Source organism: Exophiala viscosa (genome assembly GCF_022695815.1).
Source record: "Exophiala viscosa unplaced genomic scaffold EDD37scaffold_7, whole genome shotgun sequence".
In the NCBI taxonomy this organism is placed as follows: Eukaryota; Fungi; Ascomycota; class Eurotiomycetes; order Chaetothyriales; family Herpotrichiellaceae; genus Exophiala; species Exophiala viscosa.
In genome coordinates, this window is record NW_026944359.1 from 913,285 (window position 1) to 929,330 (window position 16,046).

The window sequence follows — 16,046 nt, forward strand, 5'->3', positions numbered from 1 at the left end:
CCGTCGTGTCAGCAAGACCAAACCAGTACATGTCGTTGAATGGGTCAACGTCGAACGGATAGTCTAGGGTTTGCAGTCCTTGCTGAATGGCGGGTGCCGGTTGAAGTCCAATAGGTACCTGCTGAGGCCGAGGAAGATTCCGTTGCACACAGTTCTGGTAATACGTCTTGACGTTCTGCCATTCGGTTGCCAGCCGTTTGAGAAAGTGGTCCTCCTCCTGGGCCTGTGGATCTCTGGCCACGGCCATACGGTGCAGTTCTCGGGCCTGGAGGCACAAAGTGTCAAGACATTTGGCCAACCAGTCGGCTCGTTGGGACGATTCCAGGCTGGCATAGGCCGAGTCCAAGATGATTGAAGATTTCGTGCAGAGCATGACGCCCAAATTGAGCTGGCGCCACTCCATGACGCCCCAGTCGGCCATTTCGTCAAGAGAAAGTTCGATAATGGCGGATAGTGCCTTCATGGATGAGTCGAAGCACTCGTATATAATCGAGGTACGCGTGATGGAGGGAGTTTGACCCTGCTGCACGCCGTACAGTCCGACTTCGTGTATATATGCTCGGCCAATATAGTACGAGCGGTACAGTCGGCCTGTTGCTGGATATTAGCATTTTGCTCATCGGGGTATCAGTAACAGCGACTGACCACTTTCAATACTGTTAGATGGCAGGGCCGCCCTCCATTCGGTTCCACGTTTCTCTAGGGCTTTGACGAGAAGCTGGATCTTGTCGTCGTCTAATTCGCCAATTTTCTCTCCGGAACCATGGTCGAAGGTGCTCGACACTTGTTCCGCAAGATGCATAGAACCCAGCACATGCACAAGCAGTCGATCAGATGGATACTGGGGATCTGCGGCTAGGGAAGAGGCGCACTCCTCCAGGTACTGTGTGTACTGCATGAAGCGGTATCGTCTGGCCGCAAGCGAGCAACTAGCACGCCATTAGTGATCCACATGTTGTGACGACGAAGAAGTTTTTGTCCTTACAAAGTTGACACGTTGTAGGCCGCAATAAAGGCCCGTCGTGCTTCATAGTTCCAAAACTTGGATGAAACGGTCTCGTTCGTCTTGGAGAGCACTGAGGTCGAGTTGACGATCACCTCGTGCTGCGTGGTGCTCATCGGTCTCTGAGTGATACCGAGCTCGATCGCCATGGTGACGATCATTGTTGCCAGCCTGTATGGCTGGCTTGAGAACGTGACTGTATACCAATGGGACCTACAAGAGTTAGCCGGGTCTTAGCCGACGACTGGAGTCAGACTTACCATACAAAGTATACAATGAGGCTCTGCAGCAGGTCCAAGGACTTCTCTGACCGAACTAGGTACTTGTCACCGAGCTCCTTGAGGTAATTGGCCCTCAGCACGGATTGGCGGGCCGGATGTCTCCACGAGGTAACGATAAAAACGGCTTGAGCCAGCATCGGCCGTTCCTCGACCAGCGAAGTAGCGTGACATGACTCTGGAATGATAACGAACGGCGTATTGACCCGCGCCATGCGCCGATAGTCACTGATAAGCGATTCGCATTCATCATATGGCAACAGATCCGTTCCAACGATAGCCGAGAATATCGACGGGGCTCGTGGAGACGTCAGGCTGGTGCTAGCAGTATGGGTCTGGTTATCCGAGACCGATGGACCCGGCTGCTGGGAGCTGGTAGTCGCGGGAGAGGCATCGTTTGTGGCATTGCGTTTCAGGAGGGTCAAAATTTCAGAGTAATTGCTTTCCAGGTGTTCGACCCGTCCTCGCACTATCGGTCCAAATCAGCGCAAGTCCGATGAGAAGGTGGATATGGGCAAAAGTGTCACATCGCGCTTTGCGTTCCCGTCGCTTGGCTTCGGGGATTTGGCATTCTTTTCCAAGCCGGGCACATCTGATAGGGAATCAGTTGAAAGATAGGCAACCAACAAGGCTGAGGACTTACCTGTGGCAGCCGTCGGGATTCTCGACGCTGGGTACACATCGTAATTTCTTCTCTCTGCACTCGGTACACGCAGGTTGTTTCTTGTCTTCAGGCATGACTCTTGCTTCTCCCGGTGTTTATGATAGCAAATCCAGCCCGAAGATATTGATGTCGTACGCCTTGAGGATAATGGAGTGTCCGACCGACCGAGGGTCCATTATGTAGTGAGCGGCGTCGTTGCTGATGCTATTTATGATTAAGCTGACCGTGGTGACATGTTCCAGTGACTCGGAAGAAGTAGCAACTACCTAGGAGCATGGGAATGCACGTAAAGAAGGTTCGGCGTCCGGGATTCATTTGTGTGCCGAGAAGCCGGATATGGCGTCCACAATTGCGGTCTTCTCCCTTGATCCATCCACCACACCACCCACAGTATCAATCACCCCTCTTTTTCATAACTTACCCAAAGCGCGCCAGACTTATCGCATCGGTGGCGTAATGTCAATTTTGGGTCGGGCGCAAGACTCCATGTTTGTGCTCGCGACGCCGAAGGTAGGCAGTGGACCATGCACATCTGGTCCAGCAAATGGGTAAAGTGTCGTTATTGTGCATGGCCTGGTTTATTAATCACACCGTGTGCGTTGAGGTTCTGTTTTCTATAAGTCCTTTCATGTACTTTGTATCGTCGACGTGATTCACTACAAGAAACAGTCTTCTCGGACGGCTGATGAATAAAATGTCCACATCCAGTCTGCAGAAAAAGGCTTCCGAATCACAGGTTCCGATTGAGACGCGTGACTCCTCAAACACGAGCAGCCCGGCACGAACGCTGAACGAGAAGGACAATCAAGAGCAGCAACAGAATTCTTCAGTACTGGACCCGACACCGCTGACCGACGAGAAAACCGACTGGTCACAGCATACCCTCAAAAACCGGCCATGGCGGCCACGTGCCACAGATTTCTCAGCTATCATACAAGCAAGATATCGCGGTAGTGGTACACCCGAGGATCCGTACATCGTTCAGTGGCTTGGACACGACCCGACAAATCCGAAGAACTGGAGTATGCGTCGTAAAATCGCCATCACCATGGTGGCATCCTTGATGACCTTGTGCGTCTCTCTAGCCTCATCTGCCTACACCGGTGCCGCCAGAGAAATCATTGGGGAGTTCCATTGCAGCGAGGAAGTCTTCCTCATCGGCCTCAGTCTCTTCGTTCTAGGGTTTGGGACAGGACCCTTGGTCTGGGCTCCCTTGTCGGAAACCATGGGTCGCCGAAAGGTGTTGATCTTCTCATTCGTCTTCTACACATTTTGGACCGGTATCTGCATTGCAGCGAAGAACATCCAGACTCTTATCGTCTTCCGCGCCTTTGCTGGTATCATCGGCTCCGCTGCCATGGTCGTCCCAGGCGGTCAAGTTGCCGACCTGTTCGAAGCCAAACAACGAGGCGTGGCTATGGCCGCATTCTCCGCCGCTCCTTTCCTGGGTCCTACCGTGGGACCGATCGTGGGAGGCTTCCTCGCTGAAGGAGCCGGCTGGCGCTGGTTGTTCGGACTGCTTACCATCTTCGCTGGAGTGTTGACCGTGGTCGCCATTCTGGTCATGCCTGAGACGTACGCGCCGGTGCTGCTGCGCGAACGAGCAAGGCTTCTCAGCAAAGTTACGGGAAAGTTCTACACGACCAAGATCGACCAAGAGCAACACGTGGATGTCAAGATGCGCATCAAAGCTGCCCTGACCTTACCTTGGGCTCTCTTATTCCGCGAACCTATCGTGCTTCTCCTAACGGTACGTCTCTACCTCTTTACATTGTTCTTTGCGGGAAGTAATCACTAACCTGCTTCGCAGATCTACATGGCAGTCGTCTACGGCACATTATACCTCTGCTTCGCCGCCTTCCCCATCATCTTCCAGGAAGGACGTGGCTGGAGCGCCGGCCTCGGCGGCCTCCCCTTCTTGGGGATTATGGTCGGAATGTTCATCGGCGTTGCAGTCATCATCTTCGACAACAAACGGTACTCTCGCCTCCACGATGAGACGGGCGGGTTTGTCCCTCCAGAGGTCCGACTCCCTCCCTGCATCATCGGTGGTGTCTTCACCATCGTTGGCCTCGCATGGCTCGCTGCCTGCACGAGCCCGAGTATCCCTTGGATCGTGCCCATTCTTGCGGGCGTTCCATTCGGAACAGGATTCTTGCTCATCTTCATGTCCTGCACAAATTACCTGTACGCTATACCTCTGCTTAACCCATCCTCTGTGCACTTACTAATCGGTTTGTCTAGTATCGATTCATACGTCATCTACGGCGCCTCGGTCATGGCCGCGAACTCGGTTCTGCGTTCACTCTTCGGCGCCGTCTTCCCGCTTTTTACCACCTATATGTACGAGAACATTGGAGACCACTGGGGCTCCGCTGTGCCGGGATTTCTGGCGCTCGCGTGCTTCCCTTTCCCCATATTCTTCTACAAGTACGGCCCGTCCATCCGGGCGAAGTGCAAGTATTCGCTGCAGGCTGCGCGCTTCCTGGAGAGTCTCAGAAGTGATCTTGAGAGACAGAAGTCGCGCGCCAGCCAAGGAGCGGCACCGGAGGATGCGGTATGACCTGAGAATGGCTTGTCTTGATATGTTGCATATAGACTTGGGCGAAAACTGGCTACGGACATTTTGGAGGGAGTTATTGAGCAAGCGCTTGCATATGTTTGAGTCACTAGCATTTACGGGAATGCGTTATAGCCGCATTACATCTAGAAGGAATATATATATCTCCTGAACGGGGTTGGATTTTAATTATTGCTATGCATCCGAGGACACAAAATCTCCTTTGCTCTTGCTTTATATTCCTGTCGGGCTTCCGACTGGCAGAACCCGGGCTGGGGGCGGACGAGGCTGCCAAGGCCAGGGGGAACAAGGGTTCTTTGAACGCCCGTCCAACATGCACCCCTTGCTTTATCCTGAGATCTCGTGACAAAGAGGCTTGCAGCTGCAGGAATGCCAGATACCAGCCTCTTTGTATGCATGGGCCTGCGCTTGAAACCCCTAGTTGATGTACGTCGTCCTGCTCATATTGAGAAGCCAGTGACCCTAGTCCCTCAAGTAGTTAGGCTTCGCAGGGAGCCGTCCGTCTCCAGCATATGCCGTGTGAGACCGCTCTGAGCCTTCACCTGTCTCGCCAGCCCACACAGCCCTTCCGCCCTTCGATTTCGCGATTAAAGAGGCAAAAGATCTGCCATGAACCCTTTCGGATAGGGGTCTTGGTGAGGTAAAGCCAAAGCCAGGTTCGAAAGCTTTTCCGTATTGTCCGGATTCGCAGAATCTGATCGTATCGGACCCGGATTCGCAGGGTCATCGTGATGGAGAGTCGAGGTCCGCACGCCTTCTTGCCCGGTGCTAGTTTGATGGCTTCATTCCGAGATGAAACTCAGAAGACCTTGTCGTGGTGGTGGAAAAATGCGCTGGTTACATATATAAACCACAAAAGAGAGCAGTATGAAAGAGATGCTGTGATTGGGTGTGCCAGAGAGTGTACGGCGAGGCTGGTTATCAATGGAGGACGAGGCTGGGATTGTAAGCTGCCACGCGGCGGGCGACAGGCTCATCTTACCAGGGCATCAGCGGTCGTTCACGATAATAGGGGACATATTGCGGCCTTACCGTTTCCTACCAAGATGTCTTCACCATTTGAACCAGAAAGACTGGTGGTCATAACGCGTGTGAAAAGTCGTAGATTTGACGGTCGGATACCATTGGCTGTTGTCATGGCGGCCAGATCAGAGACGTCGTGTCGATGGACGGATGTTGTATAGTGCCAAACCACGCTTCCCAGGACCCGTAACCAATGGTCGCTCTCATGTCAAGAGGTGGACTCGTCAGCTGAGATGGATATGAAGTCGATGTCCTGTGTGCATGAGTAGTACGTGGCAGAATCGAGTGGCCGCACAGATCAAACACCAAGTCCAAAAGACTGCGAGGGAGGCATTGAGGAAGCCTCGAATCAATGATACTCATTGCTTCGGGGTGTCTGAAGCATCGCCAATAGTCTCTGGACGGCTGTCGCGCGTCTCGATATTCAGGACAGTGCTGGAAAACCGCTATACTCATCATAACGAACTCACACTACACGAGGCTGCCTCTCGTCGGCTGCACTTTGCATCTGAGGATGAAAACCACAATCCCTACAGGGCCATACTTCTTCCAACAGAAGCCATATCATCTTTCCAGACGTTGCATCGCGCTGCGCGTGTCGGCTTCGAATTCACGGTCTCAAGTGCCATGATTGTGAATTCGTTCTCGAGGCAACCGACATTTGCAGCAGTAACAGGCTATTGCTGCCTCCGCAATAGGTATTGAAGCAATAAACACTTTGCAGCAGTGCAGCATTCACCATCCCAAGTTCCTGGGCAACAAGGCTGTGACTCCCTATACACGCAGTGTCAAGTTAAGACCACAACAGGTTGTGTATCTTGCCATCTGGAGTTCGCGTCCCTGCATTGTTTCCTGGACTTCTCACCATCATCAACTTTGATGAACGATCATCCATACCTTCGTTGATGCTCTTGATAGAATAGCAAAGCATCATCAGCATCATCAGCATCATCAGCATCATCAGCATCATCAGCATCATCAGCATCATCAGCATCATCAACGATCAGCTCTGTGCTTGCGCTTGCGCAAAGGCACAGCGCATCCCGCTCCCCTACCGATTCTCCCATATTCATCCCGAAGAACGCGTCTGCTCCAAGCAAGATGGCCTTCAAGACCTTCTTCAAGAAGTTCATGAAGACTTCTGCTCAGGTGAGCATATCACCGTACCCATACCATAATGACATGTACTAACATACGCATAGGCCACCAGCGTGATTGCGGCCAACAAGGTCGTAGAATCAAACGATGAGTTCGGAGCTCCGGCATGGCTGCGCCTTAGCCACCGCACGCCAGCTGTCAGTAAAGAGACGAACCATGTGGCTGCTCAAGGAGACATGGTGGTTCCTCATACTGCTTCCCGAACGGCGCCTACCAGTCTGAAACAAAAGCTCAACTCTCCCTGGTCCAGGCAAAAGCACCAGCACCAGACTCCTGTCACGGACATCTTGAGAAGCCTTGCAAGATCAAACCCTGTCATCCATACATCAGGAGCCAAGGTGACTGGAACACATGAACAATGCGATAGTGAGATGCCATCAGAGCCCACCACATCGGGTAAGTCCAGTCCAACAAAACTTCTTCACGCATCCACTGACTTACGTGAAGCAACCCACAATGACTCTGACTGGCAGCTGGTGCCACCTCCGGTGGCATCGCTCCAATTGACCTCTGCTTTGACTGCGAATAACGGCCAAGAGCTGTGTGCACCCTTCCCAAGCCCCATCATTGGCATGGTAGTGGAAGATGCTGAGAACACTTGTACAAGTCTGGTCCTGGCAAGCAACATGCATCGAAGCATTACACAGCTCGCCCAATGCCCACAACGATCGACAGAAACAATTGACGTGATCAACCCAGTGAGCCCGAACTTGACAAGCAACGCCTTGTCACTCTTCTTCGGATCTGGCGTGACAGTGGATCACCACCGCGAGCAGGCTCTTAACAACCTCGTGTACCCGAGCCAGGAGACTACCGAAGACACACAACAGGATCGATTGGGAGCCTCTGTGTCCGGCTGGGTAGTCGTCCCATACCTTTCTCCACAGTTTGATGAGGTGGTTGAAGTGGATGTGCCGCAAGCAGGTTTCATCGAACCTGAAGAAGTGGACGATAATGATTCCCCAGATTCTTCGTACATACATTCCCGACCTCGAAGCAACTCCTTGAGAATCCATTCGGACTCGACAGCGGCAACTTCGGCTGACATATTCACTTCCGCTGCGGAGCATGAGGAGTTGCAACCATCGCTTGTCTACGTACATGCACATGTACAGCCGGCAGAGCACGAGGCCGACAACTGCAACGAAGAAGGCGGATCTGAACAATTCCGTGAAGAACTGGAACATCAACAATCGTTGAACCAAGGTCTGCGGTCTCAGCTCCTCGAGCGAGAAGACGATGTTGCGAGGCTTCAAGAAGAGCTCAGCAACGTCCGAGTAGAGCGTGACCGCTATGAGGCAGAGCAGGATATTGCTGATGCTGAAGTCCGGAAATTGAGGCAAGAGCTTGCGAACAAAGACAAGCAGCTTGCAGCTGAGAAAGCCAGGAATGCCTCAGCGACTCAACAAGTGCAGGCATTCCGCAACAGACATGGTCTTACGGACCAACAGCTCATCTCCCAGCGGGATGAAGCTCATCTCGCCGCACAGAGGTATTTCACCGAAGCGCGACGTCTCCAAGGAATTGTCGATGCGATCAGTGTTGCGAGGGAGACGCTGGAGCAAGATGTTCGCAACTGCGAGCAGAGAGAAGCTGTGCTACAGCAGCATATCGCCGACTTCAGTGAGGAAGTGAGTGCTAGGTTCGAGCAAGCGAACGACACGATCTCAGGCCTCGAGCAACAGAACAACCACCTGCTGCAGCAAAAGGAACGTGCCGAGGCTCAGGTAAAGGCCGTCAATAGAGCCATTACCCTTGAATATGTCAAGGACCCTTCGCCACCATTCAACGCTCGAACTATCAAACCAAATGAGGTTCGGGATCTGACGCAGGCTCTGGAACTGACCCAGAAGCACTGCGCCGACTTGAAAGAACAGATGGATGACATGCTTCAAGAGTCTGTGAAGAAGGACGCGGAGATTGCTCAGCTGCGTACCGATATTGACCTGGCAAAGAACAGAGCCGCAAGACTCTCTGCAACTATTGAAATCTGGCGCAACCACATCGCGAACTGGATCGAAACAGTGCCAGTATTTGCACAAATGAAGGAGGATGTCGAAGCGGTCCCAGGTCTGAAGGAACAACTTGACGAGGTTGCTCTCCATGAACACCTGGTTGGCAAAGCACTCAAAGACAGTGCGGAAGAAGTGTCCAATCTTGAATTAAAGCTTACAAAAGTCGAGTGGCGCCACAGCCGAGAGCTTGAGAACGCGCACAAGCGCATTGCAGAGTTGCAAGAAAGCAATATCCGCCTTGATGGAGAGAATTTCAAACTCAACACGCGATTTGAAGGAATAGATGTACTTCAGCGTCAACTTGAGGAGAAGACGACTGAGGCCAAAGAATGGCGAAAGCAGGCCGAGCATCAGACATACGGTGACACGGCCACGATCATTCGCAATGAGCACCTGGAAGAAGTTGAAAACTGGTCGAATCAGGTCAAGGCTCTCAATGACAGAATTTGGGAATGGTCACAGGCGTATGACAACGTCGCGAGTGATCTGAATTTGCTCCAATGGCAGACGGCCAGGACCATGGGTGATGTTCGCGAGCTTGATGCCGAGCGGGATTGGTACAAGGCTTATGTGATTGCCTTGAAAGATCGCTTCGAGGTCGAGTTGCTCGCCAACCCACTCAACATCCCATGGAAGTCTGACTTCTCGCTGCTTAACATGAAGAGTCATATCGAGTTGGTCGCTCGTGAGGATATGATCATCAACGAGTTGACAGGTTTCGACTTGGGAAGAAGCGAAGAACTCGTGCAGGCTGCCGTAAAGGATGCCAAGAAGGCTGCTGAAGAGGGTCCTCGTGGGATTGCTGCCACTGACATATGGGCCGAATTCGTTGCAGAATTTGCTGAACGCCAGAAGGCGAAGGCTGCGCAACAGGTGAACGGTGGTGGAAATGAGCGGATCGTGGACAGTAAGGGCAACTCGATCATGTTTTGAGGAAGAAGTCTAATAGTCATGATCGATGGAAGGTTATCGAGGAGGACTTGAGTTCTTGGTGAAAAGCATGGTGAAAGATTTGGAGTACTGTTGTCTGAGAGTCCTTGCATCGGGCCTCGTATGAGTGGGTGCATTTTGTCCTTTGGATTGTCTTGGAGGTCGGAAAAAGGCTTGGATTTAAAGTTGGACATCAGGTTTCAGGCTAACAGCAAGGATTGGAGCCAGGAGATGTAGTTCGGCTACCCACAAGAAGTGTTTGAGGTACAGTACTATCACAATGTCAAGCAATCAAAAGTCCTCACTTGAACCTCACCTCGTTGAAGTCGTCACGGTCAAGTAAAGCAGCAATGGTAACAACCTCAATCGGGTATGTTGTCTTGGCGCGAATGAACGCATTGTGTGGAGTCGTCGACTGTGTCCTTGAGGAGGAATGAGAGTGGCAGTCAATTTGGTAGCTTCAGGAGAGACACATTTGCCAGCTTGTCAAGTCCACCACCATTTCATTTCTCCTTCTCGAGAAGGTCCTTGTTTTTCTTTTACCTTTCTATCCTCATCTAAAGTCCTGTGCACCTCGACAGGACATCTCAACCCTCCTATTCTATCTGTCGCGCACACCAAATCGCAACCATGAGCGGTCGTATGTGCTACCATCCTCTCCGCACTTTCTCACCACACAAAATGCTAACAGACGCGCCTCAGTCCGTTTCCTCGATCTCATCAAACCCTTCACGCCCCTCCTTCCGGAGGTGGCTTCACCGGAGTCCAAGATCCCTTTCAACCAGAAGTTGATGTGGACAGGAGTAAGAAACACCATGCTAGACGCGCAGGAAGGGCAGCACGAGACTGACAACTCGACCAGTGTACACTTTTGATCTTCTTGGTCATGAGTCAAATGCCTCTTTACGGCATTGTCTCCTCTGACACCTCAGATCCAATCTACTGGCTGCGTATGATGTTGGCCAGTAACAGAGGAACGCTGATGGAGTTGGGAACGACACCTATCATTTCTTCAGGAATGGTCTTCCAGGTATGTGAACACGCGACACATCGTGCCTCGCTCGACTAATGACCCTTCTCTAGCTTTTGGCTGGTACCCACCTCATCGATGTCAACCTCGACCTCAAGTCCGACCGAGAGTTGTACCAAACCGCGCAAAAGCTCTTTGCCATCATCCTCTCCTTCGGCCAAGCCTGCGTCTTCGTCCTCACCGGTCTGTACGGACAGCCAAGCGATCTTGGTGCCGGTATCTGTCTCCTCCTGATTGTCCAGTTGGTCATCGCAGGATTGGTCGTCATCCTCCTGGATGAGTTGCTACAAAAGGGTTACGGTCTCGGATCTGGAATCTCGCTCTTCATCGCTACCAACATCTGTGAGTCGATCATCTGGAAGGCATTCTCCCCAACCACCATCGACACTGGCAGAGGAAAGGAGTTTGAGGGCGCAGTCATTGCTCTATTCCATCTACTCGTCACCTGGCCTGACAAGACCCGCGCTCTGCGTGAGGCTTTCTACCGACAACATCTCCCCAACGTCATGAACCTTCTAGCCACTCTGACAGTCTTTGCTGCTGTCATCTACCTGCAAGGCTTCCGTGTCGAGATCCCAGTCAAGTCCTCCCGCCAACGTGGCATGCGCGGCTCCTACCCTATCCGTCTCTTCTATACCTCCAACATGCCCATCATGCTGCAATCAGCTCTTGCGTCCAACATCTTCATGATCAGTCAAATGCTCTACACTCGCTTCTCTGACAACTTGTTGGTCAAAATGATCGGTACCTGGGAACCAAGAGACGGATCATCTCAACTCTATGCTTCCGGCGGTGTCGCCTACTACATGTCTCCTCCTCTCAACTTCCGCGACGCTCTCCTCGATCCTATCCACACCGTCATCTACATCACATTCATCGTTGTGACTTGCGCCGTCTTCTCCAAGACTTGGATCGAGGTTTCTGGATCTGCTCCACGCGATGTTGCCAAAACGCTTAAGGATCAGGGTTTGGTGATGGCAGGTCACCGTGAGCAGAGCATGTACAAGGAATTGAAGCGTGTCATCCCAACTGCTGCGGCATTTGGTGGTGCTTGCATTGGAGCCCTCTCCGTTGCCAGTGACATGCTTGGCGCTTTGGGAAGTGGCACTGGTATCCTCCTTGCTGTCACCATCATCTACGGTTACTTTGAGATCGCAGCTAAGGAAGGTGACTTTGGTGGGAACCTGAAAGGTCTGATTGCCTAGTAGACATCAGCATCTAGAACAGGTTGTTGGGGGATGATATGTTTATGAACACAAAAGCATTGCTTTTATGATGCATAGCAAGGATCTAAGTTGGGAAGAATTGTGAGGCTAGGAGGAAATATTGTATAGTAGAAATATGTGAGACTCTACAAGGACTGAGACAGCGCCAGTATCAAGAATATAAGAGTCATCGCATATTCTCATATTCCACGTCTTTTCTCTGGTCTGTCTGATATTTACGTCCTATAGTCTCCGTTGATAGTCACATACTCATGACTGAAATCGCAGAACCAATATTTCGCCTCTTCCTTGCCCGTCCCCAGATCGACTTCAATCTCCAGATCCTCATCTTCAAGTAACCTGGCCGCACGCTCCTCATCCACGCTCTCAGGCTCACCATCTACAAGGAGCTTCAATACACCTTCATCCTTGGTCTTTGAGTTCGGCGCCGGAACAAAGCTGACATTCGTCTTCGTCGGGACTACCGCCTCGGGACTGATATTCGGAGTGTACCCTATCGCGCACAGAATCCGACCCCAATTCGCGTCTTTGCCGTACAGCGCCGTCTTGACCAAGGGGGACCTAGCGATCGTGCTGGCAATAGCTTTTGCATCCGCGTGGGTCGGCGCATTGCGCACAGTGACTTGCACGAATTTAGTTGCTCCTTCGCCGTCGCGCACAACGAGCTGAGAGAGGCGCTGGGAGAAGTCTGTCAGCACAGCAGACATGGCTTGATAGTCTTCGTTCTTGGAATCATCGTGTATAGGCGGTGCATCTTCAGCAGAAGCGGCGCCGTTCGCCAGCATAGCTACAGTGTCGTTTGTCGAAGTATCGCCATCGATTGAGATCGAGTTGAATGATCGGTTTACAGCGTTTGTGAGGAGTGATTTGAGTGCAGGGGCGCTGATAGGTGCATCGGTGCACAATATGCCCAGCAGTGTCGCCATGTTAGGATGGATCATGCCGGCGCCCTTGGTCATTCCAGCGAGGCGGTACTCGACGCCCTGGTGGTGCGTGGAGGGCAGGGTGAATGTCGTTGAGAGGAGTTTGGGGAACGTGTCGGTTGTGCAGATAGCTTTTGCTGTGGTCAGCCACGCATTGTGATCGTCGGCGAGGTTGTGGTAGGCTGTGGAAATTTTGGACAGGATCTTCTTGATGGGTAGGCGCTGGCCGATTACGCCGGTCGACATGACTAGACTGTTTGCACCGTGACGGTCTTCTGGCTGGGAAGACTGCTGGAATTGCGCGGTTGCTGTTTCAGACATGGCGCGGGCATCTTCGAGGCCTCCTGTGCCGGTCACTGCATTGGCGCAGCCTGAGTTGATGATAATGCTGCGGACGCCGGCACCACCACGGGTCTCGAGTACAGCTTTACTGACTTGCACTGGGGCAGCCTGAAACTTGTTGGTGGTGAAGACGGCGGCGGCGAAGCCTGGGCGGTCGGATGTGATAAAAGCGAGATCTGGTTGGGATTTGTTGGAGGGTTTGACGCCAACGTGTGTGCCTGAGACTTTGAAGCCTTGCGGGTATGTACCGGAGTGGGGAATGTACTTTTGTTTGGATGCTGGAATGGACGAGTCAACGGGTGCTGAGTAGTGGCGGATGAAGGTCCGGACCATGGACCGGGTTGGTGAGAAATGTGAGGTCGTCATGGTGGTAATTGAAAGACGGCACAACCTGAAATGGAAGCTGGTCTTCAGGAATGATGTGGTTCTGTTGAGCTTCAGACTCTCTCTGGCGAGATTCTTGCGGTCTTCCTGATTCGAGCACACCTTCCCAAAGAGCAGTCTGTTTGCGAGCGCTTCTTCCGATCCCAGTTTGGTGTGGTGAAGAGCAGAGTAGTTCGAGTGTCTGGTAGACAATTTTTCGCAAGCTCTTATCAGGTCGGACTATGACCGTGATCCCAATGACTCACTGATCCTGACCTCCAAGCCAGTATCAATAAAACCCTTATCAAGAGGGCTTCAAACCTCCCAATATTGACTTCCAGACCAAATACAGCCAAAGAAATATGAAGATGACTCAAAGGTGGGATTAAATATGCGGGATTGAAGAAGGTCGGCGATAATATGCGGAGACCAATCAGAGACGTCCATTTGCGGAGTGGAATTGAAACAGCCTCGTGTCGCGTTTTCGATGCGACAATGCGACATTGAGCACTACTGCTGGAAGGACCATGTCTTTCGATTGTAGTACAGTCACCGCAATGTCAAAGCACCGGTAGTCAGTGCAAATAATCCCTAGGCTCACGTATCTCTTCGTCATGGCCAAGAGGAAGCAGCCAGAAGCGACCCCTGAGGTGGCAGAGACCCCCTCCAAGCGCCGAAGAAAGACGACCGACAAGGCTCTCACGAACGGCACACATGACGTCGAGGATGATTCGATACCGAAGCTGAGCGGAACACCGAAGAAAGACGAGACACCTTCGAAGAGAAAGAGAAAGTCCGCAGCTGGATCGCTGCTCGATGAAGAGGACAATGAAGGGGGCAGTCCTACCCCTAAAGCCAATGGGCGAACACTTTTTTCTACACCCCAGAAGTCCAAGACCATCAAGACCACACCCTCGAAATCTACCAAGGCAAAGGCGGATCGATCAGCAAAGCGCAAAAGCGCACGAGCTCTCGAGGATGCAGCAGACCGAGAAGGCGATGAAGAGGAATGGGATGGACAAGCTGCGCTGGCGCAGGAGATCCTAGAAGACGAAGACGAAGCAGAACCTCTGGTGGATGAGCCTGCAGAACAGGAAGAAGGAGATGCTACGACACCGAGCAAAACACCAGGCAAACGTGGACGACCCAAGGGTGCAAAGAACAAACGTTCACCCACTCCTGAAGGCGACATCCCTCCTGAAGAGCGGTATTTCTTCCAAAACCGCGCCGGTCCTCCACAGGTATCCAGCAACAAGTTTACCTCCGTCAAGCTCCTTGGGCATGACGAATACTTTGAGCAGATTCAGTCCTACAAAGATCACCATGAACCAGACATGGCACAGCTCATGAAACTCCACGCCCGATCCTTCCCGCAATGGAAGTTCGAACTCGCCGAAGATTTCGGCCTCTGTCTCTACGGCTACGGAAGCAAGAGACAACTCGTCACCAAGTTCGCGGAATGGCTGCACAAAAACTCAAGTACAAAACCTCCGCGCATCGTCATTGTTAACGGATACACCCCGAGGCTAAACATCCGCGGCATAATCAACACCATCGCCGCCGCCATATTCGACAACGAAGACGAGCAACCCCCCAGACTCACCGGCCCACCACACGAAATGCTCGACACACTTCTCCCACAATTACTCACGCCGATAACACTGATGATAAACTCGATCGACGCCGGCCCGTTGCGCAAATCCGCCGTCCAATCCGTCCTCGCGCGTCTAGCCGACCATCCCATGATCCAATTCCTCGTAACAGCAGATACACCCACGTTCCCGACGCTCTGGAATTCTAGTCTACTCGACCAGTTCAAGTTCGTCTACCACGACTGCACAACTTTCGCGCCCTATAGTGCCGAGATCAACGTCGTCGATGAGGTACATGAGCTTCTGGGTCGCAAACGACTCAGGACCGGCGGCAAAGAAGGTATAGGATTCGTGCTAAAATCTCTACCCGAAAACGCGAGGAATCTGTACCGCTTGCTCCTCTCGGAAATTCTGTGTATCTTGACAGACGGGATCGATGGGGTCGTGGCAGGCGAAGACGACGATGACACCTACCAAGCACAAAAATCAGGTGGCGGTCCAGGGGCAGATGAAGTCGGCGTCGAGTACCGGGCGTTGTACCAGAAAGCGTCGACGGACTTCATCTGTTCGAGCAGTATGAACTTCCAGTTCCTGCTGAAAGAGTTCCACGACCATCAGTTGATCACGAGTCGGAGAGATGCGACAGGTACAGAGATGCTGAGTGTGCCATTGGGGAAAGAAGAAATGGAAGCTGTGCTGGAAGAGCTTTCTCTCTAGTCAATAATCAAGAAGTGTTGTTGTGGTTCGAAAACGTTCCATTGACTTTTGCCTGATACTTTTGACCGATCCATGCGTCTATTAATCATGCAGTGATTGACGCCGATGCATATGCCGTGTAAGTCTCATTTCCACTGCGCCGAATGCTTTTTCTTTTTGCACCTCCGCCTCTGCTCTCAGCGACATACTTGGTGACACACC

General features: G+C 52.2%; 6 protein-coding genes across 6 annotated transcripts; 4 read left to right on the plus strand and 2 right to left on the minus strand.

Moving 5' to 3' along the window:
* Positions 1–44: 44 nt before the first annotated feature.
* Positions 45–2,516, minus strand: EDD37DRAFT_682652 (uncharacterized protein; the record flags this gene model as incomplete). Its single annotated transcript, XM_062819808.1, has 7 exons — positions 1,925–2,516; positions 1,809–1,873; positions 1,264–1,750; positions 986–1,216; positions 646–929; positions 151–591; positions 45–118 (listed from the first exon to the last, which is right to left on the minus strand). The coding sequence occupies exons 1-7, from the start codon at positions 2,017–2,019 to the stop codon at positions 45–47; spliced, it is 1,677 nt and encodes a 558-aa protein (XP_062669048.1). The 5' UTR covers positions 2,020–2,516.
* EDD37DRAFT_633981 (putative MFS multidrug transporter) lies at positions 2,283–4,678 on the plus strand. Its single transcript, XM_062816822.1, has 3 exons — positions 2,283–3,695; positions 3,756–4,132; positions 4,190–4,678. Exons 1-3 carry the CDS (start codon positions 2,631–2,633, stop codon positions 4,506–4,508), a joined length of 1,761 nt encoding a protein of 586 aa, XP_062669049.1. The 5' UTR covers positions 2,283–2,630; the 3' UTR covers positions 4,509–4,678.
* Positions 4,679–6,524: 1,846 nt separating this feature from the next.
* On the plus strand, positions 6,525–10,034 carry EDD37DRAFT_633983 (uncharacterized protein). Its single transcript, XM_062816823.1, has one exon. The coding sequence runs from the start codon at positions 6,884–6,886 to the stop codon at positions 9,653–9,655; it is 2,772 nt and encodes a 923-aa protein (XP_062669050.1). The 5' UTR covers positions 6,525–6,883; the 3' UTR covers positions 9,656–10,034.
* Positions 10,035–10,097: 63 nt separating this feature from the next.
* EDD37DRAFT_633986 (protein transporter SEC61 subunit alpha) lies at positions 10,098–12,075 on the plus strand. The gene is made up of 4 exons (XM_062816824.1): positions 10,098–10,292; positions 10,355–10,455; positions 10,515–10,682; positions 10,736–12,075. The coding sequence occupies exons 1-4, from the start codon at positions 10,283–10,285 to the stop codon at positions 11,885–11,887; spliced, it is 1,431 nt and encodes a 476-aa protein (XP_062669051.1). The 5' UTR covers positions 10,098–10,282; the 3' UTR covers positions 11,888–12,075.
* EDD37DRAFT_460257 (arginine biosynthesis ArgJ, mitochondrial) lies at positions 11,882–13,965 on the minus strand. The gene has a single exon (XM_062812952.1). The coding sequence runs from the start codon at positions 13,537–13,539 to the stop codon at positions 12,124–12,126; it is 1,416 nt and encodes a 471-aa protein (XP_062669052.1). The 5' UTR covers positions 13,540–13,965; the 3' UTR covers positions 11,882–12,123.
* Position 13,966: 1 nt separating this feature from the next.
* Positions 13,967–16,044, plus strand: EDD37DRAFT_460288 (origin recognition complex subunit 2). Its single transcript, XM_062812953.1, has one exon. The coding sequence runs from the start codon at positions 14,151–14,153 to the stop codon at positions 15,843–15,845; it is 1,695 nt and encodes a 564-aa protein (XP_062669053.1). The 5' UTR covers positions 13,967–14,150; the 3' UTR covers positions 15,846–16,044.
* Positions 16,045–16,046: the final 2 nt, after the last annotated feature.

Bases quoted from the DNA above. Each gene is read 5' to 3' on its own strand.
- EDD37DRAFT_633986 (XM_062816824.1), top strand. The intron at 10,456-10,514 runs GTAAGAAACACC...CAACTCGACCAG, and splicing joins AGAAGTTGATGTGGACAGGA to TGTACACTTTTGATCTTCTT. The intron at 10,683-10,735 runs GTATGTGAACAC...ACCCTTCTCTAG, and splicing joins CTTCAGGAATGGTCTTCCAG to CTTTTGGCTGGTACCCACCT.
- EDD37DRAFT_633983 (XM_062816823.1), top strand. From the start codon at position 6,884: ATGGTGGTTCCTCATACTGCTTCCCGAACGGCGCCTACCAGTCTGAAA.
- EDD37DRAFT_460288 (XM_062812953.1), top strand. From the start codon at position 14,151: ATGGCCAAGAGGAAGCAGCCAGAAGCGACCCCTGAGGTGGCAGAGACC.
- EDD37DRAFT_460257 (XM_062812952.1), bottom strand. From the start codon at position 13,539: ATGACGACCTCACATTTCTCACCAACCCGGTCCATGGTCCGGACCTTC.
- EDD37DRAFT_633981 (XM_062816822.1), top strand. From the start codon at position 2,631: ATGAATAAAATGTCCACATCCAGTCTGCAGAAAAAGGCTTCCGAATCA. The intron at 3,696-3,755 runs GTACGTCTCTAC...CCTGCTTCGCAG, and splicing joins CTATCGTGCTTCTCCTAACG to ATCTACATGGCAGTCGTCTA. The intron at 4,133-4,189 runs GTACGCTATACC...CGGTTTGTCTAG, and splicing joins ATGTCCTGCACAAATTACCT to TATCGATTCATACGTCATCT.